Source organism: Vanacampus margaritifer, chromosome 14 (genome assembly GCF_051991255.1).
Source record: "Vanacampus margaritifer isolate UIUO_Vmar chromosome 14, RoL_Vmar_1.0, whole genome shotgun sequence".
NCBI classification, from domain to species: Eukaryota; Metazoa; Chordata; class Actinopteri; order Syngnathiformes; family Syngnathidae; genus Vanacampus; species Vanacampus margaritifer.
In genome coordinates, this window is record NC_135445.1 from 530456 (window position 1) to 556669 (window position 26214).

The 26214-nt window shown below is 46.2% G+C and overlaps 1 protein-coding gene across 4 annotated transcripts; it reads right to left on the reverse strand.

Moving 5' to 3' along the window:
• Window positions 1–902: 902 nt before the first annotated feature.
• pi4kaa (phosphatidylinositol 4-kinase, catalytic, alpha a) lies at window positions 903–26191 on the reverse strand. 4 transcript variants are annotated; one of them, XM_077542597.1, is made up of 53 exons: window positions 25931–26190; window positions 25118–25234; window positions 24951–25044; window positions 24797–24885; window positions 24659–24728; window positions 24310–24587; window positions 23672–23738; window positions 23450–23598; window positions 23319–23384; window positions 23151–23247; window positions 22875–23066; window positions 22692–22792; window positions 21618–21747; window positions 21401–21542; window positions 20270–20365; window positions 20026–20209; window positions 19833–19933; window positions 19531–19723; window positions 19397–19447; window positions 18577–18685; window positions 18341–18477; window positions 18131–18264; window positions 17983–18065; window positions 17808–17878; window positions 17576–17700; window positions 17417–17498; window positions 16392–16475; window positions 15687–15776; window positions 15502–15621; window positions 14564–14656; window positions 14277–14433; window positions 13639–13766; window positions 13396–13554; window positions 13161–13312; window positions 11980–12087; window positions 11206–11333; window positions 9646–9801; window positions 9306–9585; window positions 8247–8334; window positions 7983–8150; window positions 7809–7862; window positions 7016–7136; window positions 6809–6938; window positions 6652–6722; window positions 5983–6055; window positions 4929–5109; window positions 4751–4855; window positions 4045–4170; window positions 3840–3960; window positions 3429–3588; window positions 3262–3351; window positions 2986–3069; window positions 903–2173 (listed from the first exon to the last, which is right to left on the reverse strand). In XM_077542597.1, the coding sequence occupies exons 1-53, from the start codon at window positions 26027–26029 to the stop codon at window positions 2122–2124; spliced, it is 6336 nt and encodes a 2111-aa protein (XP_077398723.1). In that variant the 5' UTR covers window positions 26030–26190; the 3' UTR covers window positions 903–2121. The 4 variants fall into 4 exon arrangements, with proteins under 4 accessions (XP_077398723.1, XP_077398721.1, XP_077398722.1 ...); XM_077542595.1 differs by having other exon boundaries at window positions 11113–11333; XM_077542596.1 differs by having other exon boundaries at window positions 3840–4170; window positions 25931–26191.
• Between the last annotated feature and the right edge of the window lie 23 nt (window positions 26192–26214).

A 26214-nucleotide genomic window follows, 5' to 3' on the forward strand; every position in this document is an offset into this window, starting at 1 on the left:
AAAAAGTTTAGATTTTGTTTATAATCAATGTGGTAACTTCATTATTTTCCATGTACAATTCATAAAAACATATTTTGTCACTTGCTGTCGACTGAAAATGACTTCCCAGGTGCTGAGGAAACGTGCAACGACCAATCACGGCTCACCTGTTTTCTGGTTTTGGTCATGTGATGTTGGCCGTTACCAATTTCCTGAACACGTGTGATGTCATCTTCAGTCGACAACACGTGCCAAACTGTGCGTTTATTTATTTTTTGTTAATTATACATTAAAAATGAGGAATATTATTTATATGTATGTATATATATTACTTATAGACAAAATATTATCTTCTTACTGCTAAAAATGGCTAAATGAGTCAAGAATCCCTAAGTAAATAAGGAGGTGGTAAAAATACTCAAAACTAAAAAAAAAAAAAAAAAAGACTTAAAGTAAACGTATTAACTTGTAAAAACAAACAAACGATTTTTTAGTTAGGAACAAGCCACCAACAACTTGACGAAGCAATCAAGTGCTGTTTATTAGAAGCTAACCTTCTTGTTGTGCTAAAAGCTAGCGCCGGTAGAGATGAAACTGCGTTATGCCCGCAACATTTCATCACCAAATGCCAAATCATAAATATCCACCACCAACTGCGAAGCTATTATGGGAAGCTAATGTTGCTGCGTTGTCAGCTAACGCAGCTTTGTTGACCTTTTGGGCTTCAGCTTGTGCGTGAATGAAAGAGATTCTTTTGCTCTGAATTTCACTCTGCCTGGCTACTAAATCATTGGCTGAGAAACTCGCTGTGGGGGCGGGGTTATGTAAATGAGCCTTATTGTGATGCCACAACAGGGCATGTGTCTGGAAGGGCTCTGTAGAATAATGAAAGAAGCTTGTAGAGACTTCAATGTGGCTTTTTTTTTTTTTTTAATGTTGAAATCAGCAGATGTGTTCTCGACAACAAACATCGAAAAGAAAAACATTTCTCGGATGAAACTTACGGACATAAACGTTGACAAACCACGGTGGATGTGTTTGTCAATTGGGAAATCTCTTCAAGTGTAAACAAATTGCATGTTGAAGCAGCGCGTGGGGTTGACAGATGTGAGTGACGTCACGTCACGAAATGCACAAACAAGATTCACAACAAAAGCACCAAGCTCAAAACAGCACGTGGATCTTTTTTGCATATTGAGGGTCGCTCGCCTCAAGTAAAACATGGCTTTTCTTTTCTTGATTTGTTTTGAGCTCTGACAAGTCGTCACATGACACACATCGAAGGAATGTTTCCAAACTGGTCCAGCGCGCGCATGCTACGTTTGTTAGCCGTGACGCTTCAAAACAAAAACGATTTTTAGGTTAGACCACTGATTCCCAACCATTTTGTATCTTATTAAATACAAGATACACACACACGTAATCTAATTTGACTGAATTAGTCCGAAAATGATGACTTACGTGCAATAAATACACTTTTATTGTATAGCACTTAAAAGCTAAATACGACTGAACTGTACTGTATAAAAACTTTCATTTTTGTAGTCCTTCTGTAAGCCATTTACGTTTAATGTTTTGATATCAGTTTGAAATGATATTTAGTGTTTTGGGATAGTTTGTGGCATGAACTATTAATGTTAGGTCATTACCATTTTTAGGGGGGTGAATTTCCTCCCCTCAATATTATTGATAAATAATCATAAAAAAAAATGGGTGACTAAAACTTGAGCTTTTCAAATGTACAATATGTGTCTTGGCTCAAAAATGTTGGGAGACACGGGGCTCAACACACAAACATTAAACAAAAACAATTCCAACTTTCCCAGAATGCACTAGGGCCGCTCCGGAATGTCCTCGTGGCCTGATAAATAACACACACACAAATATTTTTTGATGATGCAACATACACGCTTCCAAACATTGAAAAACACTGCAGACGGTTTGGTGGTCATCGCTGAAGACTACAAGAAATAAAGTGCACTGGAGTGATGATGATGATGATGATGATGATGATGATGATGATGATGATGATGGCAAACACTTAAAGGGTGATTTCAAAGAGCTTTCTTGGTAAAGCATGAAATTATTGAAAGGGTCCGATTGGGTTTGGACTTGTTGCTGCGCGGACGCGTCGTCAGCAGCTCAGTATGGAATTTGGTTCTGGTAGTATTGCAGCATGTCGTACGTCTTGCTCCTGCGCGGGGAAAGCAAAGCAACAGGAAGTGGGTTCGCACAAACATTTGGGATTTTCAACACAAAATGGAACGAATACAAAATAATGTATTCCAAAAAAGTTAAAAAGCCGGATTTATAATAATCTTCTTTTAATGTTAAAATGAGGTATTTACTATGTATAATTGTTCATTCCAATGAAATGACAATCAGTTAACCAATGATTTAATTGGCCAAATAAATGCAAAAAAAAAAATACATTAAAATGATTAAGTTCATTGTAATTAACCAATTTTAGGAAAATAGGCAAAATGCAAAAAATATTAGAAATTGAAACAGATTAAATTATGAAAGTGTACGCAAATTAGTTTGTTTGTATGAAAAATACTTTATTTTAATTATAATATAGTGTTTCCTTCTATTATTTATAATTAAGGTATTTAATAAAACAAATGTATTTTTATTTCATACTAACAATAAATGTGATTACCAATTTTTTCACAATCTTAACTGATACATAAATAAAAAATGACTCCATTTTAGGAGGAAAACTGGATTAATTTATGTCGTAAATATTATAAATTAATTTGTAGATTAGGTTAAAAAACATAAAACAATTATTCATTATTCTACTTTTCATCTTTTAAATGATGCCATTTATAATTAATTGTAGCAATAAAAATAAAAATAAATCAAAACAAAATAAATGGTTTAGTGTTAATTGAGACGGATAAATAAAAGAAAAAATGAGCAAATAAATTCCACCTCTGCAATAATAATCATAATAACAATAAAGAGCTGTGAGGCAGGTCAGGTGTTAGCATGAGCTCGTACCTGCTACTGAGGAAGCAGCTTTGGATGACCTTGATGATGAACGCCGCCGCTTCTTTCTCGCTCATCTGAGGATTAAAGCGGCCTCTGATTGGGAGAGAAAAACACAATATTGATTTCAATAATCTTTCTTTAGCGCTGACGTGCGCCGCTTACACAAACAACATGGCTGCCGGCACAGGGAAGCTCGTCCCTTTTGATCATGGAGCCACTTTTGGGCCACGCGGTGTGAAAACGCGATTTGACGGCGACGCAGCGGTTTGTGTGTGCGTGACTCACTTGAGGAGTTTGATGGTTTGTCCTCGGAAGCACGGCAGCCCCGTGTCCAGCATGAGCGTCACCAGGGACACCACCGCGTCCATGTAGGGACTGAGCACGGGCACGTTGCAAAGTCACGACCGGCATTGCGCAACACCCCCTCGCCCGCCATTCCAGCGTCTTCCTACCGTACGGCCAGGTAGCCGCGCACGCACATCTCCATGAACCACTTGAAGGGCGTGGCCTCCATCTTGCCGCCCATGATCATCACCATTTCGTCCGTCAGCTTGATGTCGGGCTCCCAGCCCAGGTTGCCGCCCGGCGAGCTCTCGAACATGAAGCCGAAATCTGCCCACACAACATCGAGAAATACAAACGATCCATTCACGGAACACGCTTGGCCCCTCAGCTCGCTGTACGTTAGCATAGCAACCGTTAGCATTGCAAGTCTTCCCATTTGGTCACGGCCAAAGTTGAATCCACTTCCAACCGGCAAGGCCGACTGCTTTTCCACGTAGCTTCTTCCCCGTTTCCAAAAGGTGTTCTTCTTCTTCCGATTCCCCGATGTGGATGATCAAAATACTCATCATCCTACTCACCGATGTGGATGAGGTGCCCTTTGCTGTCCAGCATGATGTTGCCGTTGTGCCGGTCTTTAATCTGCAGCAGGAAAAGCAGCAGGCTGTACGCCGCCATGCTGCGGATGAAGTTGTAGCGAGCCTGCGAAGGGAGACAAAGCGCGCAAAGCAGACGTGAAGGAAGACAAACAGCGCGGACGCCGCGAAAGCGAGCCAAGAGCGCCACCTTCTGGAAGGCCAGCGTGGATTCGTCGCCGTACTGGTTCCGGAAGTAGTCGTACATGCCGAAGTCGGTCTGCCGGCCCAGCTGGTCGCGGGACTTGCAGTCCGGGATGCACTCGATCACGCCGCACTGCGGAACAGCGAGCGCTCGCTCAGTGCCGTCAAGCACTCGCCACAAAGTCTACCAATCAAAAAGTAACCGCAACTCGTGCCTCGGGAAAAAAAACGAAAAATGGTTGCTATCCCAAAGCACTTCAAAACCATTTGATTTTCTTTTTTTAAAATCCTACAATAACAAATAAAATCAATAATATAATCAAAAAATTAAAATGAAAAAAAGTCACAAAATTTTTTTTTGGGGGGGAAAAATGGGCAACAAAAAAATCCTACAATAAAATAAATAATATAGTAATAATAATAAAAAATATAACAAACAAAAAAAGTACTTCATTTTTCTTTTTTGAAAAGGTGCAGTAAAAACAATTCTACAATAACTAATAAAGTAAATAAAATAATAATAATAAATACAATTAAAAAAAGTCCTTACATTTTTTTTAAATAAATAATAAAATAATAATAATAAAAATAAAAGTCCTTTAAAAAAAATTGTTTTTGGGGGTGCGCGCGATAAGTGGATTAAAAGTAAAAGTGTTTGGTGGCAGCGCGACTGTGTAGCCGGCACGGAGGCCGCAGGTGTGAGCGAGTCTCACCCCGGGCGCAGTCGCCACCACCCGGTAAGGGAAGACGAAAAGGTCCAAGCCCACCAGCTGGAAGATGTTCTTGAAGAGTCCAATGATCTGCAGCGCCAGCATATCCTGCACGTCCACAAATCAAGCCCGCCGCTCAAGAAACGATCACCGGCGAATCGGAGACGGCATTTTGGCTGACCTGCCGACAGTCGTCGCCCACTTTGAAGATGGCCGCCTGCCAGCAGACTCGCCGGGCGCCGTCCGGGTGGTCCTCGTCCTCGTCCAGCGAGTCCGACGGGCAGCGGAGGCCCTCGCGCTCCAGCTCGCTCACGCCGCAGCGCTTCACCTTGAACTTGGCCAGGTAGGGAGCCTTGGCGGCGCTGTGGCGGGCACAGGGAGGACGGAGACCGTTGGCGCAAAAGCACTACTTTTGTCTGAACGCCTCAACTTTAGTTCTTTGGCTCCAAGATGCCACAAAATGATGGCAAAGCACTACTTTTGTTGAAATGAAGTTCCTCAATTCATTTCAAGATGTCTCACTGGCATCACAATGCCACCAAAGCACTACTTTTGTCTAAACAAAGCTCCTAAAGTCGCTTCATCGTAGTTCACCAAAGAACAGCTTTTGTCCCTTCGCACCAAGATGCCACTAGATGGCACCAACGCACATTTTCATTCCATTTGGCTTTCTTGCTTTTTCTTTAATTGGAGTCTAGACTGAATTTTGCCGAGCAACTGATGACTTTTTTCTCATTCACTGCCAGCCATTTCCACTGACGCAACCCCCTTGGCTGCATTTGGACACATTTTGCAAGGCCCACAGAATATTGTGTTCTATTTCTATCAAAACATGCAACCTTTAGCTAAGTTTCATCATTATTTACAAATCTGTTGGAAACAATGGGCTTTTTGCAACATGGCCCTGGTTGATCTCGTATACTCTGCTGCCACCTGCTGGCCGTTTTTGTAATCCCTAAATCCATTGGTTTAAGGGACTTCTTCAGGTCAGAAGACGCATCAAAGCCTTCTGTATGCTGCAGCATAAAACGTAGATGAATACGTTTTTGGTACCATGGCAATATGTAAAATAGAACGTTTTTTGTACGTTTTTGGGAGCAAATAAGTTAATTGCATGCTGTTTTAATTTTTTTTTGGAATGCTCGCTATAGCGATTTGAGCTAGCAGCCGACTGCCTTTTCCCAGTGCAGACGATTAAACGCTGACTTGACGTATTTTGTGAACGTCGCCGTTACCTCTGCATGGGCGTCCCAGACTTGTAGTCGATGTCCAGAACGATGGCCTCGGGGTTGCTGGGCAGGTAGCAGCCTAGCGCACGAAAAGGACACGTTTGCCATCGCATTCTTGTCAAACTAAATTGCAGTCAAAATGAATGCATTCATTTTGACTTCATTTCAAGTTCCACTATTTTTTCTCTAGCACGATTAATGGCCGCCTCTTTATTGGAAGGTCTGCAGCCGACACGTTCACCACAAAATTGAGCAGCAATAAATTGAATGAGACTAAGTGCAATTTGACACAGTTGAATTTGACAATTGAAAAAATGTGCAGAATTCCACAAGTGACCTTCTGATGAAGATGAGCTCGCTCTGCCAATGCTCTTGAGCTGTCGCCAATGTCTGACAAATGCAATGATGCCATCTTGTGGCAGAAAAATGACCTCAACAGAAATATCAATATCACACACTCGAACTCAATTTGAAAAAATGCAGCCATATTTCTATTAGTTTCACATCTTTTTTTTCTCCTTCCACTATTAAGAGTATGACAAGTTGATTGTACATTTTGACCAGCTATCAAATTTGCGCTGAATCACGAGTTGATTGTGATTCCAAATGGCCTGACGCCCCTAAATAATAATAATAATAATAATAATCCTAATCAAATGCGGCGCCTTTTGTTACCTGGCTGAACTTTGATCCCCGACAGCGCCGTCAGACATCCTCGCTTTCGCTCCTCCCCCTTCGGAATTGGCCTGGAAGAGCCCAAAGCCGTTAGGGAGGACTTCCGCCTTCCTTGCATTAAGACCGTGACGCTTTTGTTGAGGCAAATTTGGCTTACTTGATAATGGCCGACACGTTGGTGATCTTATTGAAGAAGTCAAACTCTCGCTGGTAGAAATCTTTGGCCGGACCCGACAAGGATCCCGTGATCTCCTCCACCATTTGCTCCAGCAGCTCCCCGATGTCGGCTGACGATCGCACGAGGCTCGCGTCAATGCGGTCCACGTTGGCTTTTTTTTCTTTTCTTTTTCAATTTAAAACTCACGATCCTTCTGGTGCGCCTCCTCGTCCATGAAGATGTTGGTCTTCATGTTCCAGATGAACTGATGTGCCAGCAGCTGCGACTTCTGCGCCGCCCACAGGATGTACTCCCTCACGTAACCCATCTGAAACGTGCAACGTCGGCGCGCGTCACTAAACGGCTACAAGTGAATTAAAAAAAAAAAAAAAAGATTTCATAAATGAAAAAAAAAAAATAAATCCATTAATAAATAAAATAAATTTTAAGAGTTTGTCATATTTTATGTTGCTTATTTAAATGCTTGTGTCGGCAAATTCTGATTTTAAATAATTCATAATAAAATAGAATGCACTAGTTGCAGTGAGTAGTTTATGCATTTTTTCATAGGTGGCATTTACGGCATGCGAGGTATTTTTAGGGCTGGCTTTCAAAAACGGAAGAATTGATATCGAATTGATTTTCCTTTTTGAGCAAGAAATCGATTCATAAAACCATAAATTCATAAGAAAAGACATGTTGACTTTTGTGAGGAAACAAGGTGGTGTTATTTAAGGTGAGGCATTTATATTTATCAATGCTCTATGTTTTAAAGGGCTTTCACCAGGAATATTGTTGTTTGTATCCCGAGGGGGGAAAAAAAGAAAACAAGTTGGCATTTCTTTTGTCACAGTCGTTCCATAAACATCGGGACACGGAAGCCATTTGCACGATGGATTCCATGAAAATCCATCCACGGTGACGTCCAGAGGCAAAAACAAGGAAAATGCCGTCATCGTCCAAATATGTACGATTGTGACCGCATGCAACTGCTGAATACCTTATCGTAGCGCAGCGCTTGAACGATCTGCGGGATGTAGAACAAGATGGCGTCCTGCAGAAAAATCAAAAGCGTGCCGTTGATGAGGAAGCGCTCGCTGTGGCTGGCGTGGACGTGCCCGACATGGCGAAGCGTGGCCAACGCGTGGCCAACGCGTGCGGCGAAGCGACTGACCGGAGGGAAGGAACGCAGCACCTTGACGCCGTACTGCGCGGTGAGCGGGTGCGGCGGGTACATGCTGCTGAAGTAGGACAAGCCCGTCGGCGGGTCGGCCGGCGCCCAGCACAGGATGTGGCTCAGCTCCGGAGAGTCGGCGTCGATGGTGTGCCACGTGACCAGGAACTGCACCGGCGCCGTTTCCACAAACAGTACAAAAAGACGTGAATTCAGGAATAATCAAAGAGTTTCCACCGTGTGGAGTGTCGGAAGTGGCGCCACCTTGACGGCTTCTGGCACGTCGCTAACGGCGCCGGGGTCCAAACGCACCAGCCGGGTCACCTCCGCCGTGATGGCGTCGTTCTTGAACCTGGCCAGGACGGCAGTTGTTGCATTCACGTTTCACTTTTTTTTTTTCAACCTTATATCGGTTTATGACATTCAATCATTCTTGAGCTGTGAATTATAAACGACAGTATTTGAAACAATTGGACGCTTTTCATTAGAGAAATTACAGCAAGTTTGCTATTTGCTACAGTTTGGTGCTTTAAATCTTATGAAATAATTAGTAACTATTTATTTTGTGAATTTAAGTAAAATAAACATTTTATGAAACCACTCGACATTCATTATAAATAAAATGACAGATACAAATTCATCTGTCTTGAGTTTGTTGTTTTTCTCTTCATCTTTTCAAGTTTTGCTGTCAATATCGAATATTTTTAGAATCCATTAATCTACCGATTATTGAATCGACTAATTCAACTCATTTGACTGCCAAAAACGTTAAATAACGTTTAGTAAAATCCTATGGAGGAGTGCCAAAGACGTTAAAAGACGTTTTTTTTAAAACAGAGGCGAAACTAACCATTTTCTATTGTTGATTACTGAAAAACGGAATAAGGTAGAAACAAACTTTTTTTTTCTGATGAAAGATGAGAGTCCAATCTTTCATTTGGTAGTATGTGTGTTTCCATAGTCCAAACACATAATTTTCTGTGGACCTTGAAAGATCAGTCAAAATGCTTAAATCGGCTGGCACCCACGGCATCCCTTTTCTGAAAACGTCTGGCAGTCAAAGAGTTAAAGTGAATTCCAAAATTGTTTTTAAAAAGTGCCGGACTGATGTTGCACTATGTTACCGGTTTGATCATAGTTTTCCAAAGTAAAAACAGATGTTTGCAAATGACTAAGCGCAAACTCTAATTAGTCAGAAATGAAGAAATAATGATTGTTGATATGCTGAAATCAGAGGATTTGGACTCTTTTAAATGAAAAAATGCATTATTCGAATTATTGGATGTCTCGGATGGCGGCGGACGCGTCTCCCGGGAGGCCGACCTGCTGGGCAGCTGCATGGCGAGGTACGGCGCGATGTTCCAGGCCAGGTTGACGTTGTCCTTCCACTGCTTCTCCGTCAGGCTGATGTATTTGGACCTCCAGTTGGCGATGCTGGTCTCCAGCGACTGCTCGGTGGCGATGGCCAGCTCCTGCGCGCACAGCGGGTTGTACCACGTGCTCAGACGCTCGATCTCGCTGGCCAGCAGCGCCAGCAGCAGCGTGCGGCGCTTCATGTAGTATTTGTGGAGCTGCGTCCCTCGGTTGCTCTTCTTGGACGCTCCTGCGGGGGGCGACAGCGATGAATGGCCCGGATGTGGCTTTTGTACGAAGGCAAGCCTACCCGACTTCTTGGAGGCGGTGGACATGCCGCTGGAAAGCGGGTAGGTATTGATCCATCCCTGGCCGCTCTGCTGCGAGCGAGCGCTGGAGTCGGCGTTGCTGCGCATGTCGGCGGCGTTCATCACCGACAAACTGTTGAGCGACGGGTCCTGGTTGTCTAGACGCAATCGCACAAACGCACCACGTGAGCCGCCGTGGAGAGGTTGCGCTTTACGCGCTGGGCCTGAATGCGTCCCGGACACGCCTCCGCAACCAAAGCAATCCTTTACAGACATTCAATTGAACTGCAATGGGCGGCGTCCCGCAGGGCTCCGCTCTGGAGATTTTTAGGTTTAGTGAGCCAGCAAAACCGTTCAATCCTGCTTGGCTTCCAAGACATTCTATTGAATCGTGGGGTCCCACAAGGCTCTGGTCCGGCCTTTGCGCTTTCTACAGTTTCCTCTCAACTGTACACTCGAAAAACAGCTCGGTCCAAAATAACCCAAATTGCAAAAAAAAAGGGGCCGACCCAACTGCTTGGGTTCATCATTGAAAACAAAATCTTGGGTTACAGAAATAACCCCACAAAATTGGGTTGTTAGAAAAAAAAGAAGTTTTTTCGTTTTTGGTTGCCAAAATGACTCTAAAAAAGTTGGGTCAACAATAACCCAATTTGGGTCAAAACTGTACAACACTGGCACAATTTAATGGATGTTTTGGGGAGTAGTGATTCGCTCCATTTTTGACCCAACTGTTTTTTAGAGTGCACACAAAACCCCATCAATTGGCTTGTGGATTATTTATTTGACGCAACTTTTTGGTTGAAACGAATAACCCAAAAAGTTGGGTCGGTCCCCTTTTGACCCAATTGGGGTTATTTTTGAGTCACACAGCTGTCTTTACAGTACACACAAAACCGGGTCAATTCATTGTATATTTGGTGTTGTTTTGTATAAACGGACCCCCCAAAAAGTCAAATTGACTCAAGTAGTGTCTTGGCCCGTTTTTGACCCAACTGTAGATTGTTTGTTTGACTGAGTTGTGGGACTCTCACGATGGACGAGTCTCTCCCTCGTCAACAAACGATGAGGGGACAAGTGGATGAATTGGGGACAAAATGGGGGACGGACAGGGCGCGTGGACGGACATGATGAGGAGTCGTGCATCTCAAACGCAAGTCACCAATTTGTGCTTGATCTCGTCACGGCTGCTCGAAGACAAGTTGGGAAGCCAACACGAGACCAAAAGAGACATAATTTCATGAGTACGATCATCGCTAGTTGCAGCCCAAATTATTTGCGGTAAGCAAACAAATCCTCATTTTGGGACCAATAGATTGTCCCGGACGACTGAACGACTGAAGTGGACGATGTTGTTCTCCGAGCAGCGCGGTGAGGGTTGAGCAAAGCATCAAATTTGCCACGCGTGCACGCATGCTCCCGCCGCCGCGTGCCGCCACATGCCGCCGCGTGCCGCCGCTGAGGCTTACTTAAGATGGATATCGGCGAAGTGCTGGACACGATTAGCGATCCAAATATCCCGGCAGAGAGCGTGCTCGGGGCCGGGGTGGTGCCAAGCTCACCGGGGGGCACCAGGTGGCACGCCGCCAGGTACTTCTTGTCCGACAGGATGCTGGCGTAAAAGCGGACGGTGATGCTGATGTCCTCGCGCAGACGCTTGTCCCCCTGCGTGGGAAACTTTGGGGACGCGCTGCAGACGGAGCACAAGCACAGTTAACGCCACAAAGCGATTTCTCCGCTTGCTGCTGACGGCAAAGACGGGGACGGTCCAGTAGGACGGTCCGGTCGTAGCTTGACTGCAAATGTACTCATCGGGATCAACTGCCATGAAACCGTTTTTCAAAAAAGAGCAATCGATTGTATCTTGAATGTCAAGAACAGCAGCGGTATTAGAGGCGTGTCTTCATTAGACAAAAACTCAAACATGAGCGCGTTCATTTCGAGTTCAGTTAGAGTTCCTCTAACGACACTATTTTTTTTTATGTAACTTAGTTTTTATTGTTTCCAACATAATTCAAAAACAAAAAGAACAAACGGTCAGTTCTTCTTATAATTATCTTTTTTTTTTATGCGCGAGCGCCCCCGACTTGTAAAGCCCGACGTGGGGGAATTCCCGTCACAACGCAGCAGACACGCCCGCATCAAAATTCAACAGGAAGACATTTCATAAGAATGCATATCGACTTGTAGTTGAGCATTTTCAAAATGTGCAGAATTTCACAAGTTATTTCACGTTAAAGAACAGACAGCTCTTAATATCCCGATGATCCAAATAAACGCACGCACGCGCGCACGCGCGCACGCACGCGCGCACGCACGCACGCACGCACGCCTACCTGAAGTAATCAAAGGCGGTGGAGTAGATCTTCTCTCTGAGGACGTTCCTGACGGTGGCGTTGGTGATGACGTCGGAGTGCAGCACCGCCAGGCCCAGCGTCAGCAGCCTGACAACATTCAAAACAATCAAATTTGGCGCTCGAGCGTATTGCGATCACTTGGGAAAAAAAAAAAATCCTGGTTTTCTGGAGGGAGCTTTGCTTTCTTCGTATTTATTTATTTTTGTTTTCCTGCTTTACTAAAAACGTACTTTCAACGATGTCACTTACTGGCTCAGTTGAAGTAAGTAAACCAAACCATGTCAATCGATGGGCGCGATTTTGGTAAACTAACACTGACGTTTCTACGGAGGCGTCTTGCATGCGGGAAAGTGTCTGACATTAGCGAGTCTGCAACAAGTCGCTTGGAGTTCAAAAGTCATTAAAAAAAAAAAAAAGCTCCCAGAAACAGAGCAATTTTCCCTCTTGTTTTTTTTTTTATGACAAAAAAAAAATGCTTTCATTGAATTATATGGAAGAGCGTTGCATTCACTTCCTGTTTTTTGAGGAGGAACTTTGTATTTTTTTCTGTTTTTCTGAATATTTTTTTGTTTTACTGCATTTTTTTCTGAAAAAGAGGGAATCAAATATTTAGAAAAACAGAAAGAAAAATTTGTGAAAAAAACAATTCAGAAAAACGGTGGGGATTTTTTTTTTTTTAAACAGATAAGAAAATTAGTGTCCGCCATTAGCGAGCCTGTAATAATTCACAGGTAAAAATAATATTAAAAAAAACAAAAAACTTCACACACAATCATTTTTTTTTGAAAAATAATTGCCATGTTTTTCTAACAATTTTTTCTGAGTAATTTTTCCTCTTGTTTTTCATAATACCGCCCCCCCCCCCCCAAAAAAGTAAAACAAAACAACAACCTGCCTGTTATTCAGAATATTTTTTCATGACAGACAAAAATATTCAGAAAAAACTGAAGAAAAAAAAATTACACAAAAGACAAACTCCCCGAAAAAAAATATTCAGAAAAACAGAAAAAAAAAAAAATGACAACCCCCCCCCCCCCCCAAATTAGTCAATAAAACAGGAGTGTTTTTTTCTCTCTCAAGAGAACGTAATACGCTTCGTCATTGAGTCTTGAAATATTGTGTAAAACCCGAAGCGTGGTAAGACGGTTTCAAAAGCGCACCTGAAGCGAGGTCCGATGGCGGCGACGTGTCGGTTGAGGTTACTCTTGGCCCCGCCCACGTTGAGCGAGAGCGAGCGCTGGAGCAAACTGCAGAAGATCTCCACCTGGTCGGCGCTGGAGTACTTGGCTATCTCGAACCTCTGCACCAGAAACTGCAAACAAAGTAACGCAAAGCGTGAGGCGGAAGTGGTGAGAAAAAGAAGAAGAAAAGAAAAAAAAAGCCGGGCAGGCCGACCTCCATCCAGATGTGGTGCGGGGTGACGTCCGGCGGGCAGGGGAGGGGCTGGCTCTCCTCGGAGGCCGCCAGCGGGTCGGCCTCCTGCTGCTGGTCCGAGAACAAGCCCATCTTCAGCTCCACCGTCATCTGCCACGCTCCCGCCATCTCACGCATGAACTGCGGGCAAGCCCCAAAACCGACATTTTGTTTCTTCCCACACACGAGCGACGTGAGGCCAACCCGTGCGCGCGCTTCGCTTACCGGCACTTCCACGCCGGCGCGCGCGGCCAGAAGCCACTCCCAGCAGGCGATGGCCGTCTCCATGCCGTGCTCGGTGAACATCTTGAGCGGAGACCAACAAAGGTGGTGCAGCAGCTGCGGGTCGCACTCTAAAGGCAAACATGGCCGCCCGTCACATCTTTTGGAAGGAGAAGGTGTGCTGGACGGCGGCCAGTCTCAAACTTTTGATATCCAGGCAACACGTATACGTCCCCAAAGCATTACAATAAACATTAGCAATCATTTTAATTGAATTGTTGTATGTCAACGTCAACCATTTAAATTGAGGAGAATTTTCATAGCAAAATAATACGTCTTAATTTGAAAAGTGTCCCGTTTGACCGAGGCGACGCTCAAAGTTCCAAACGCATCGCGAGAAACATTGTCACAACATCAGCACATTTCTTACAGGCTGTTTTTTTTTAAAGCGAAAAAATTCATATTTGTGTTGTTGAACTTGAAAGTGGCTCACTTTGAGCCGCAACGTAACACGAGCCAGCCAGTCACATTTCAAATACATTCTGTTGCTAGTTTCTAGTTTAATTCCTGTAATCATATTAATATTGACTTTATGATCAATTTATGGGAAGCAGGCTTGTGAAGGCCAATGAAGAGTGAACCTTTGCTGTTGATGAGCAAGGCAGCCAACTTGAACATGGCCTCGGTGAAGCCTTCGGGCTGGGCCGAGTCCAGAGCCTCTGCCATCTGCTTGACCATCAGCCGGCCCAGGTCCGGCTGTCCTCGCACCGCCTGGGCAAAGTGGATCATGCCCGACACCTGCAGGCAGGAAACGAGGAACAATCAGCCTCGGCGTCGGACGGACTCCGGACGGACTCCGGACAGACTCCGGACGGACTCCGGACGGACTCCGGACAGACTCCGGACGGACTCCGGACGGACTCCTGACCTCGCCGGCGTATCTGTTCCTCAGATTGAGGGAGGCCATGAAGTTGGAGTAATCCTTCTTCACGCAGGCTGGCCTCTCAGTCAATTGAGTGGACTGCAGCGGGACAAAAGGAATTACAGATCAATTCCAGACAAATGTGGAAAGCAGGCCACCATTTGGGCGAGTTCGCTAGCTGGGCTCGTCAAAGTACGAGGCCTGGAATTTGCTCAAATTGTGACCTTTTCCTGCATCCTACCAAATCTCTTGACAATTTCTCACTGAGGTTCTGTGGTGTGCCACAGGGCTCTCATCTTGAGCACTTTAGGATCTGCAACTCTCATTCCAATTATTAACTCATTCACTCCCAGCCATTTTCACTGAAGCAATTTCCTTTGCTCCCAACCGTTTTACTATTGCTATAAAAACATGGAACCTACCAAAAGAAAGATGAGAATCTCTTCTTTCATCAAAAAATAAAAAAAGAGTACATTTCTATCCGTTTGCTTTTTCGCAGCAATTAGCATTATAATATAGCTACCGGTAAGTTTCATCATTATTCACAAATCTGTTTCGAGTTGTGAGTAATTGAGCTTTTTGCAACATGGCCTTGGTTGATCTCTTATACTCTGCTGCCACCTTTTTCAATCACTACCATTGCTTCATGCATTCTCTTCAGTTCAGAGGCTGCATCAAAGCCTTCTGTATGCTTGGGCATACCCCCCCCATTAAAAAAACGTATAAATATGTCTTTGGGAGCATGGTCATATTTAAAATAGAACGTATTTATCCGCTTTGGGGAGCAAATGAGTTAAAGGTATTTTATGATTTAAATTTCATAATCCACATGCAGATTTTCTGCAATATGCATTGGAAAAAAGCACACTTCAATAATAAATAAAGAAATAAATCAAGCATTTCCATGTTGTCTTTTACAAATGTAGTGCGTTTTTGCTCCCCACCCCGAGCGCGGTGCTCTGCCGGTTGAAGCCGGCAAAGTGCAGGATGCTCTCGGTGGCCATGGCCAGGCCCGTGTGCTGCGACAGACCCGACACCCAGTTCTGATGCTTGTTCAGGTACTCCTGCAAAAGAGGGACGGACATGACGGACATGACGGACGCAAGAAGGCGAATGACGCCAACGTCACCTGCAGGTGAGATTTGGTGACAGACGGAGCCCATTTCATGGCTTCCTTCAGGATTTCTCCACAGCGAGCGGCAAAATCCTTCACTATGCTCTAGAAAAAGAGAGACGGAAACTCTTGACTCTTATCTGTTAAATTATTTACTACTGCAATTGAAAATTTGTATCAAAGCACACAAAATCTACTGCTGCCTTTCTTGTTTCTTCTTTTTTTAATTAGGGCTGTCAAAATGATTGCGTTCATTTTGAGTTCATTTCAAGTTCCTTGAACGACACTCATTTTTTTGGAGAGTGCGATCAATTGCGCTCCTTACTTGGGAAAGCCTGCACTGGAGGAATTGCAGTCGCAACGCAGCAGGCACGTCCACCTCACAGCGATACATTCAACAAGAATGCATATCAAGTTGTAGCTTACAAATGCAATTATGCCATCTAGTGGCAGAAAAAAAGACCTCAACACAAATCAAAATCACACTCATTTTACAGTACAGTACTTTTTTTTTAGCCATATTTTTATTAGTTTAACTCACCCCCCCCCACGATAGTATGAAAACTTAGGAAAAAAAATGAATGTACTTTTTATTGTACATTTAGAACAGATATAAAATTTGCGAGTTTACTATTGAAGTCATGCGATTAATTACGATTAAAAAATGGAATTGCTCAACATCCCTGAAAAGAAAAGCAATATCCATTCCAAAAAGCTCACCTCTCTGGCTTCGTACGTATCAGGGACGGTTATCCTGTAGGGCGTGTCCGGAATGTCGTAGTACGGTTGGTCCTTGTGGATGTCCTGCACGATCAACGGCAAGCATGAGAAGGACAATCCAAGCCGCCGATCATTTTCAGCCATCAATCTTTCCATTTTCAATTGCTAGTCTGGCAAAGTGACTGATGGTCATTTGTTTTATAATATGCCAGATTTTTCATATTTCATAAGTCGGGCTCAACTGATATGCATTTTTTGAAGCCGATATAGATTTTTTGCAGAAAAAAATACTGATTAATCTGCCAAATATTTAAAAAGATATCATTAATGCATAATATATATATTTTTGGCCTCTTGGGGGAAGTGTGGTGCCGTGCATCCATGATGTACACACTCAAAGTGAGTTCAGAAGAAAGTTGCGATTGAATTCTATTAAAAGAAGCAATTTTTCACAAATTGGAAATAATTTGTACCTTTGCGTAGTATCTCACCTGTGAGTGCGTGTTCCCGCAGCATTTGTGTGTGCGTTATTTGAAGGAAAAACACTCCCGAAGTTGATGCTAACTTCAGTTAGCATTTGAATGGGATCCTCATTTCGATTTTAGCAATAGCGTTATGCTAGCGATGTTTTAAAAACGAAGCATGTCTTGTATTTAAATATACAGTGGATGTAATTCTTAACGTTGCGTGTTTAGTTTTACAGCTACCTCCGACTGAGGTGTCATTAAACAGCTTAAAGGACATTTAGGGACAACAGAATAAGCAGAATAGCATAGGCTAGCTACACACTCGCTAGTTGCTAACACTACGCAAACAAAATGGTGCATTCAGGGTACTTTCACAGTGTCGGAAACTTTATGTTTCTTTGATAAGGATTTAAGGGAAAAATAATCAGCCATTTGGCATCATTGGCCGATTAATCGGTCGGGCCCTAATCATAAGTTTGCAAGAAATTCTCAGGAGAACCAATGATCCGATTCAGCAATAACGCAAGCTAAAGGTGCTGGTCTGCGGCGGTAGCTTACGGCGCTAAGCGATAGCGAGAGCGTCTGCAGGATGTCCAGCATTGTCTTCAGCACTCGGCCGCTCCACAGCAGGTGAGGGAAGCTGACCACGGAGACACGCGCAACGGCACACGTTAGCTCGGCGGGACACGTTCGGCCGCCGCCGCCGTCTGTACTCACGTTTCGGCCAAACCGGACAAATATTTATCGGCCACTCTGCGGATCCTCTTGTGGATGTGATTGAAGTTGACCAGCAGGAACTGGGCGTGGCGCTCCAGCTCCTCCTCGTGCGCTTTGGTCTTCGCCTGATGACGGACAGCTCGCATTTGTATGCATTGGTGGCGTTCCCACGAGCGCGCTCACGTGAGAAGTAAGGAAGCAAAGTTTGCTGATTTGGGGACAAAAGTCTTACTTTCTCGATCATCATTTGCAGGAAGACCTCAAAGACTTTGTCGCTGACGGCGACCACACACTGCATCATACCTGGGAGCAGTTGCGTTCCAAATTGAAATGACGGCGGATACAATTAACGCCAACGCGCAGCACGACACACTCAACCCAACAAGGTTTCTCCGAACGGCGCTTACCGGATTTGTCCTTCTGAATGGCTCGGTCCTCAAAGTAGAGGAACATGAGCTGGAAGCGTTCCGAGTCCAGCGAATGGAGCATCCTGACGGCAGACAACAAGCGACCCCGTGACCCCGAGTGGAAAAGAGGGCAGACGTGCGCACCCACCTCATGTACTCCAGCCTGTAAACCGACAGCAGGTACGTGCACATGGCGAAGTCCAGCTTGTTGATGAGCGCGGCGCCCTCCGGAGGCGGGTCCAGCAGGTTGATGACGGTGCCGCGCAGGTCGTTCAGCTCCGCCTGGGACGGCAAAGTGGCGTCACGCGGGGACGGCGTGAGCGCCTTCGCAACCTTTGCCACGTTTGCGCGGCCATACCGGCGTGACCGTGTCGTTCTTGAGCGCCGAGTTGTACTGCAGCTCGGAGCGCAGAGGCTCGCCGCTCGGGAACGTCAGCAGGGGCGATTTGGTGGCGATCTCGCACACGCCCTCGTACCACTCTTCCGGCCACAGACCTGCACCGTCGCGGGAAGGGACGACACGTTCTCAACTCATTCCGTGACAATGACGGCGCCAAACGTGCATTTTGAGCGAATGAGAGTGAAAAGTCGTACCCGAGCCCTCCACAGCGAAGCCCATGACCACCGAGTAGAGCCAGAAGTCCCTGAAGAGCTTCTGGAGGCGGGGTTTGGCCTCCTTGATGGGCGGCAACCTTTTAGTCAGCTGACCACCAGAGAAAGAGGTCGTTACCGCATCATGTCGACGCCGGGAACGTCCAAACAGAACCTAAAATGGCCGACTCGCAGTGTCCTTCCTCAAATCGACCGATTGAAGTAGAATCCATGAATTATTGATTACTCAATGGATGAATCGACTCATCGGATTCATTTCATGGTGTATCACAAAAGCATTTCCTCCCCTGATTGCAGTTTATTATTAATAATATGATTTCATCCTTCGTATAGTGATTGATGTTATGCTAGGTTAGCGGCTCGCTCATTGTTTTGCAAAAAGAGACGTTTGCAAACGTCTTCTTTGGATTCAACACAGAAGATAATCGGTCTTCTTTCACGAAGGATGACAAAAATCAGTGAGTAATTTCTGTTGATTTGGACCATGTTTCATTGAAAAAAAAAATGGCTCCAAACGATTTCTGGATTGTTAAAATAATTGTGGATCAATTTGATCATTTTGACAGCAAAATTGCCACTCAAATGTCAAATTCAGAGCAAAACGGCTTCAGACTTTCTTGTGGGTCGACGTCGGAGCGAGACTCGTTTGTTTACGAATGCGACTTAAAGGAGCGAATTGAGGCTTCCTCGTGCTGTGTTCAATTTGGGAGGAAGCGAAGGTTGCCACAGAAAGCCCGCTTTCAAGACGACTTTGCTACCGACTATTTATAGGAAGAAAAGAATTGACAACGGAAGATCTCACCACGGCAATGACCGGCACGAGGACGCCCAGGTTGCCGGCGCTGCTCGATGCCTGCAAAGAAAGACGCGGCATCAAACGAAAAGCTCCAAAAGACCGAAAGAACGTTTCCTGCTCGTGCGCGTTAGGCTGCGGACCTTGAGAGCCGGGCCTTTGTCGGCCGCCCGCTCGCCGGCCCGCTCGCTGAGCCGCTCGCTGGCCCGCTTGCCCTCCAGGCCCAGTTGCACGAAGAGCTCCAGCAGGTTGACCAGCAGCTCGTCCACCATCTGCTCGGCCTGCAGGTTGGCCGCGATGTTGCCCAGCGCGTTGATGACGGCCAGAGAGCAGTGCCTGCCAACGCCGCGCGCGCTGAATACCCAAAAATCTGCCGCCGAAACGCAGCCGATGCTCGTCGCCGTCAGCGCATGCCGACAAAGCGCAACAAAGAACGGCAGCCCACCTGTACCCGTGGTCTTTGTAGTCCTTGGTGGAGTAGACCATGGAGCTGGCCTTCACGCTGATTTGTTGGAACAAATTCCACACTTCCTGGTAGATGTATTGCTGCAGGGACACAAGACAACGGGCCGCTCGAGCACGTCAGCGCCGGCCAAAGAAAGCCGTCGCCATCGCCATCGCCGGGCGCCGCCGCTTACGTTTCCCGTGATGACCATGCAGCCCAGCTGGTCGATGATGAGCACGTCCAGCTGCGACGGCGGCTGGCAGAACTTCTGCTGCAGGATCTGCAGGATGGGCTCCATCACGCGGGGGGTGTCCCGCAGGGCCACGGCGATGTGGCCCAGGGCTCGGATGGTGTGGTCCGGGATCAAATGCGCGTCCCTGAGCAGAGCGAGCGTCAGCCATCTTGGACTCTCCGCATGGCGTGCGTTTTGGACTTACTTGTCGTTCTCCTGCGAGATGTAGAAGCGATTGGACAGGCTGGCCAGGAAAGCCTCCACGATCACGTTGTCCATCATCAGGCCCGCTTTCAGACACCTGAAAGGAGAAACGCACGTTAGCATTTCATTTCTACACAATCACACGCATGGGAGGATTTGATGCCACCCCCCAAAAAAAGCACTTTTCTTCTTTGTAGTCGTGAATGTTCTTCTTTCCCAATTTGCTTGTTGTTACCTGGGCGGAGGATCAATAAATAAATAAATAAGTCGATCAGCATTCCTGCCTTGAAGCTGCACGGGCGCCACATATTTCCAGTCTACATCGAACCCTGTACTGAATTCCGACAGCATTTCAGTCTATTAGCGCCTTCCACTGGTGCAAAGTTGGTACTGCAGTCAAGCCTCGAATTTTACCAGCAAAATTGGAGTAAAATTCAACTATTAAGAGTTACTAGAGTTGTTGTTTTTGTGAAGGATCTATAATGATGTTTTTACTTTATTTCTCAAATAAGTCATGGACATTTTTAGGGCTGGGTTTTAAAAAAAATGGAATAAATTTTCCTTTTTGAACCAGAACTCATTCATAAAACCATAAATCAATTATTTTAATATCTCTTTTCCCATAAATTCATAAGAAAAAATCATTTTAAAGGCCAAAGTTTTATCATTGAGTTTGTGTGTTGAATCATTTCAATTATGAAAATAAAAGTTCCTGTCATCGTGCTGATGTCAAAGTTTGTGTAACATTGAAGTCATTAGAACACGTGTTTACTTTCATCATGTTTGTGTGGAAGGTTTGCTTTCATTGACAAAAAATACTATTTTGATGAAATGGACATTAATGAAGCCTGTCAATGTCGGTGCCGTCGCTTTAATCTTGACGCCGTTACAGAACCGTGCGCCGTAAATGTGCTGAAGGTGGCAAACGGGCACCGTTTCTTAACCAGCTGCAGAATTCAAAAGCTCTCATGTTGGAAAAGGAAACGTCCGTGTCGAAAAGGAGACGGTGACGAGGCCCGGAAGTCGGCGTCCCGGCTAGCATCTTGGCTAGCGACACGCTGTCGGCACTCGTGAGCTCAGGAGGAAATGTGGAGAGCCGAACTTTGACCTCTGCAGGTCAGCCCTCACTCACCTGCAGATGTTATCAATGGAGATGTCCCGCAGCTGTTCGTACATGGACGCTTGACTCTTCTTGCTTCCCGGGTTGGCGCTGAGGGTGGACTGCGAGTGCTCGTTGGTCACGTGGATCTTGATCTCGCCGCCACCGCCGCCGCCTTGACACGAGAAGACAAAGAGGAGGAGCGGCGTCGGGATTTAGCGGGCAGACCGGAAGGCGGGGCCACGCTCACCCGCAGCGCACTGGCTGTGGTACTTGTACAGCTTGACCAGGACCGGCGAGGGCACCACCAGGAAGTCCCTCAGCGACGTCGTGACCGAGTGGGCCACCACCGGGAAACGCTCGCACAGCCGACCCAAACCCTGACAGAAAAACACCAACATCAGATCCTGGCTTTGGGACCGAATCCTGCGTGCTGGCAAAATGAAGACCAAAAAAGAAAAGGCCAGCTTGATCGTTTGAGGGGTAACTGAGGGGGTGGGGGGGGGTGGGGGGGGGGGGTTGGTTTGGTTTGGAATTGGTTTTCTTTTTTTCTACAATCAATAGTTTTTGTTTGTGAAATTCACATTGTGCATAACAGAAAACGTTATTTGGTTGTGTAGAAGGAAAGCTAAATTGACATTAAAAAGCCTTGCTTAACTCGTGTAAAACGTGTAAACGTGTTTTGGAATATTTTGTCCTTCACTCCCAAAAACATATTTACACGTTTTTATGTGTGTGCGTGTTTTTAATGCAGGAGCATACAGAGAAGGCTTTGATGCAGCTTCTGACATGAAGATTGTAGTTAATACAAAAAACGGCCAGCAGGTGGCAGCAGAGTATAAGAGATCAACCACGGGCCGTGTTGCAAAAAATGTGAATGTTGATGAAACTTAGCTATTTTCTAATGCTAATTGCTGCAAAATGGAAAAAGATACAAATTGCTAAAAGAAGAGACTCTAAACTTTCTTTTGGGAGCTTCCATGTGTTGCAATAGAACAAAATATTCTGTGGGCCTTGCAAAAATCGGACAAAATCCAGTCAAACAGCCGGGAGCGAAGGGGGTTGCGTCAGTGAAAATGACAGGGAGTTAATTTTTAAAAATGTTATAAAATAAAATCTATTAAAAATCCTTCCTTTATTTATTTGATGCTTTGTAGCTACAAAATCCTTTAAAGTACAAAAAAAAACGTCGCTATTTTCAATTCAACTTTTAATGAATTGAAGCTTTTGACTTTTTTTCTGCCAAACTATTATTTATTTTCATGAATGAATTGACTTGATGACATGATCTCAATGTTTGACTTCCTTCTTTGCCGTCCCGAACCTGCAGGCAGCAGATGAGGAGCGGCATGTGAGCGATGATGACTTTGCTGGAGGTCTTGGACTGCAGCTTCTCCGACAGCTTGCCGCAAAGGTTCTCGGCTCCTGCGGCCGGCGGGAAGGACAAAGACAATGAGGCGGGCCGGCCGGCGTGGCTTTGCGGCGGCGGCACCCCCGGGGGGCTCACCCTGCTCCTCGGTGACGGCCCACACCATCAGGTCCACGCAGGCGGCGTTGGCCTGGCAGCGCAGCTTGAGCGGGCTCAGCTCGCTCTGCAGGTACTCGGCGTCGTGCAGGATCCGCTGCAGCTCCGACTGGCTGCTGCTGAACTGCTCCAGCACAAAGTCGTGCACCTCCTTCACAAAGTCCGTCTGCAGGTCTGTTGCGGAGGACGGGCCAGGTGGCGCCGGTGAAGAAGGAAGCAACAACAAAAAGAAAGAAAGAACGGAGGACCACGACGGACCTTTCAGGTTGTACAGGGTGTCTCGGAGCATTTTGAACACGGCCACGTAGAGAGGATCACTGAAGGTTTTGTAGTAGATGTGAAGACCAGGATTCAACTGGGAAGACGGCACCAGACATCTTGCGTTGCGCCGTGCACACGTTGGGAACTGTCAAGTCACAATCTTACCTCCAACAGTTCTGCCAAGGTTTCATCCAGCGCTTTTAAAAAGGACCCTGAGACAATGTCTTCCACCTGTTGCAGACAACGACAATGTTAAGGTGTGCGTGCGTGCGTGCGTGCGTGCGTGGCGCACAGACCATGTGCAGAAGCTGCCTGAGCGTGTCCAGAGGAACGTGAAACTCTCCACAGCTGCTGCCGGTGAAAAGAGGCGAGACGGAGAAGCTGGAGCTGATGGTGGCGAAGTAGTAGTCCGGGTCCACCGAGCTGCCGTCGGGAAGGTACGAACCTGGACAACGGTTGTTGTTGTTTGTTTGTTTTTGGTCCAGTTACCCGTTCATTAGCAGAAGCGCTACACTCACCTTCAAAGTAGGGCGCTGAGGGGTTCGCCGGGGAGCTCGGGGTCAGCCTGGTCCTCTCTGGACTGGCCTGAAAATAAAACAAGTGAATGAGGGTGAGAACATGTCCACCCATCCAATATGGCTGTCGCCTGTTGTCAGAGGTGGCAAATCCAAGTCCAGAAAGTAAAAACCCTGCCACAGTTTGGCTTTGGCCCCTCGTGCTAGCTAGCTAGCTCCCTAGCAGGTAAACGAGCACCATGGGAGCTAGCTAGAGAGCTAGCTAACTGAGGCCCGTTGTAGCGAGGCCATGCTAACAACATTGCAAGCTAGCCACCTAGCTAGATATTTACAGGAGTTGACACAAGTTGGAAATTGACACTCATTTTCCTTTCTATTATTTTGGCTTAGGTTGAGCAAAATAAGACTAATTTCCTTACTTGCTCGCATGATGAGAGGAGTAAGATGGCCGCCCTGTGGCTTCAACGGCTTGCACGGGCGTGTCTCGGCTATTCCAGTAATATCGACACATCAGTGATCTATCTACGCTACATCTACGGTCTCTTATCAAAAAAAAAATCTTCTTGTTCCACGAGAAGACCATTTTTCTTGAACGATGTCATATATTTATCATGTCATGACTTTTTACCGTGTGTCGGTACCTGCTGAGACACAGAGGAGACGGAGGAGCTCTTGGCCCTCAGGTTGTCCCCCGGGTACACGGTGAGGAAGGAGCTGGGCAGGATGGAGCGGAAGTCGTTGAAGGAGCGGCGGCGTGCGGCGTCGCCGTCATCCGCCGCCGCCAGAGGGGGCTCCGCCGGCCGCGGGAACAACTTGGACAGCAGCGGTTCGTCCGTGTTGCTGTAGCGGCCGAAAGCTCGCGCCACGCCCAGCAAGGCGGGCACCGTGTAGCGGCATGTGTAATCCACGTGGTTGGGACCTGAAAGCAACACAACAAAAAAGGAGGTCAGGAAAATGCTGGCGGAGGAAGAGGAGGCACAAATGGCGCACCTTTGTGAGACTGCGGGCTCTTGCACAGCTCTTGCAGGACTTGCATGACGTCCATGATGGTCTCCAGGATCTGACGCCACAGTTACGTCATCACAAAGCTTTCATGACACACGCACGCGCGCGCGCACGCGCACACACCTGTCCACGCAGCGTTTCATCTCGCTGGGCGACGTCCGACAGCAGCGTCACGAGACAAAAGCTGAAATTCTCGGCAACGGGAAGTGTCCCTACAGGAAAAGCAAAGCACGCGTGTGCTCAAGCGCATCGCAGTCGACACGTTCCAGATGTTTACCTCGTCCTTTGCGTTCCGAGCTCTCCTCGATCCACTGAACTCTTGGCAGTCCTTTGAGCAGGCCCACAAGGTACGGCACGATGGCGTCTTTGTGCTGCAACCACAGCGCCACTTTGAGATTCCGCACAAGCGGACGCCGGTGCCGATAGCGTCAGCGTGGGGCTCACCTGCAGGTCCGACTCCACCAGGAAGATGCCCAGCGCCAGCACGGCGTCCCGCCGCCGCTCGTCCAGCTGGAAGACGCCTCTCACGTCCACAGGACACATGCATAGCAACTTCTGGACCTGCGAACGCATGACAACATTTAGCACAAACATGACGCGCGCTTGGTCTTGGTGTAAACTTAAGCGGTTGATCGAGTGAGTACAATGAATTGCGTACAGAACCATAAAAAAGCCCAATGCGAAATGTCGGCCTTGAAGTTTGTACAAGTGGACTGCAGCAACACACGATTTGAATAACTGAATGTCATGTATGTTTATCTGATTATGCAATTAATCAATGGAACAATTGGGAGAATACTCAACATCAGCATGTATGTATTTTTTACATAACACATTGCAAGACAAAAATAATGACTTGGGAGCATTCGCGGCAAAATAACGCGAGGTAGCGAGTTGCCGGTCACGGCAAAAATTGCCCCTACGTTTCAAGACTTGCAGCTTCTTTCTTAGTATTTGTCACTGGAAAATACTTGTACTTTTGGAATTGTATTTCTTGGAAGGCTGATCATGTAAATCACATTCATATTTGAATTTGTACACACAACTAGCTAGATATGTATGAAGGTGGTGCATTATTAGGGCTTATTGACAGCCACTTACGACCTAACTGATCTCCAACAAATCTATCCATTAAATAATCGTAACCGTGCGAGAGAATATTCATGACTTAAAGCAAAAGAGACAAGTTGCTGTCGCGCTAGCCTTAGCCGCTGCGCTAACCGCTTAGTTAGCATCGGCGCTAACCGGAATGCTAACCTTGTCGAGCGGCGCCTGCCGGTGAGCCGCCAGCGAGCGAGCCAGCGACAGGACGGTGTTGAAGTAGAAACCCCGGCTGGCCTCTCCGCGGAACGACATGTTTCCACTTTACAACTTTAAATCAGCTGCGGCACCAACGCGAAGAGCTCAAGCGGCATTTTGGCTTCTTTTCTGGCCCAAACCAAAATGACGCGACGACATATACGGCGAGCGAGCAGGTCCGAAAAGCACCAGGCAAGGTCACGCGGTCTCACGCACCAACACAAGACAACATGGAGGAACTA

Coding starts and splice junctions, on each gene's coding strand:
- pi4kaa (XM_077542594.1), bottom strand. CDS start 26,029: ATGTCGTTCCGCGGAGAGGCCAGCCGGGGTTTCTACTTCAACACCGTC. Junction 16,476..17,416: donor TCTCGCTATCGCTTAGCGCC/GTAAGCTACCGC, acceptor TTGATCGTGCAG/GACATCCACAAGGACCAACC. Junction 4,171..4,750: donor TGGTGGCGACTGCGCCCGGG/GTGAGACTCGCT, acceptor GCTGTTCCGCAG/TGCGGCGTGATCGAGTGCAT.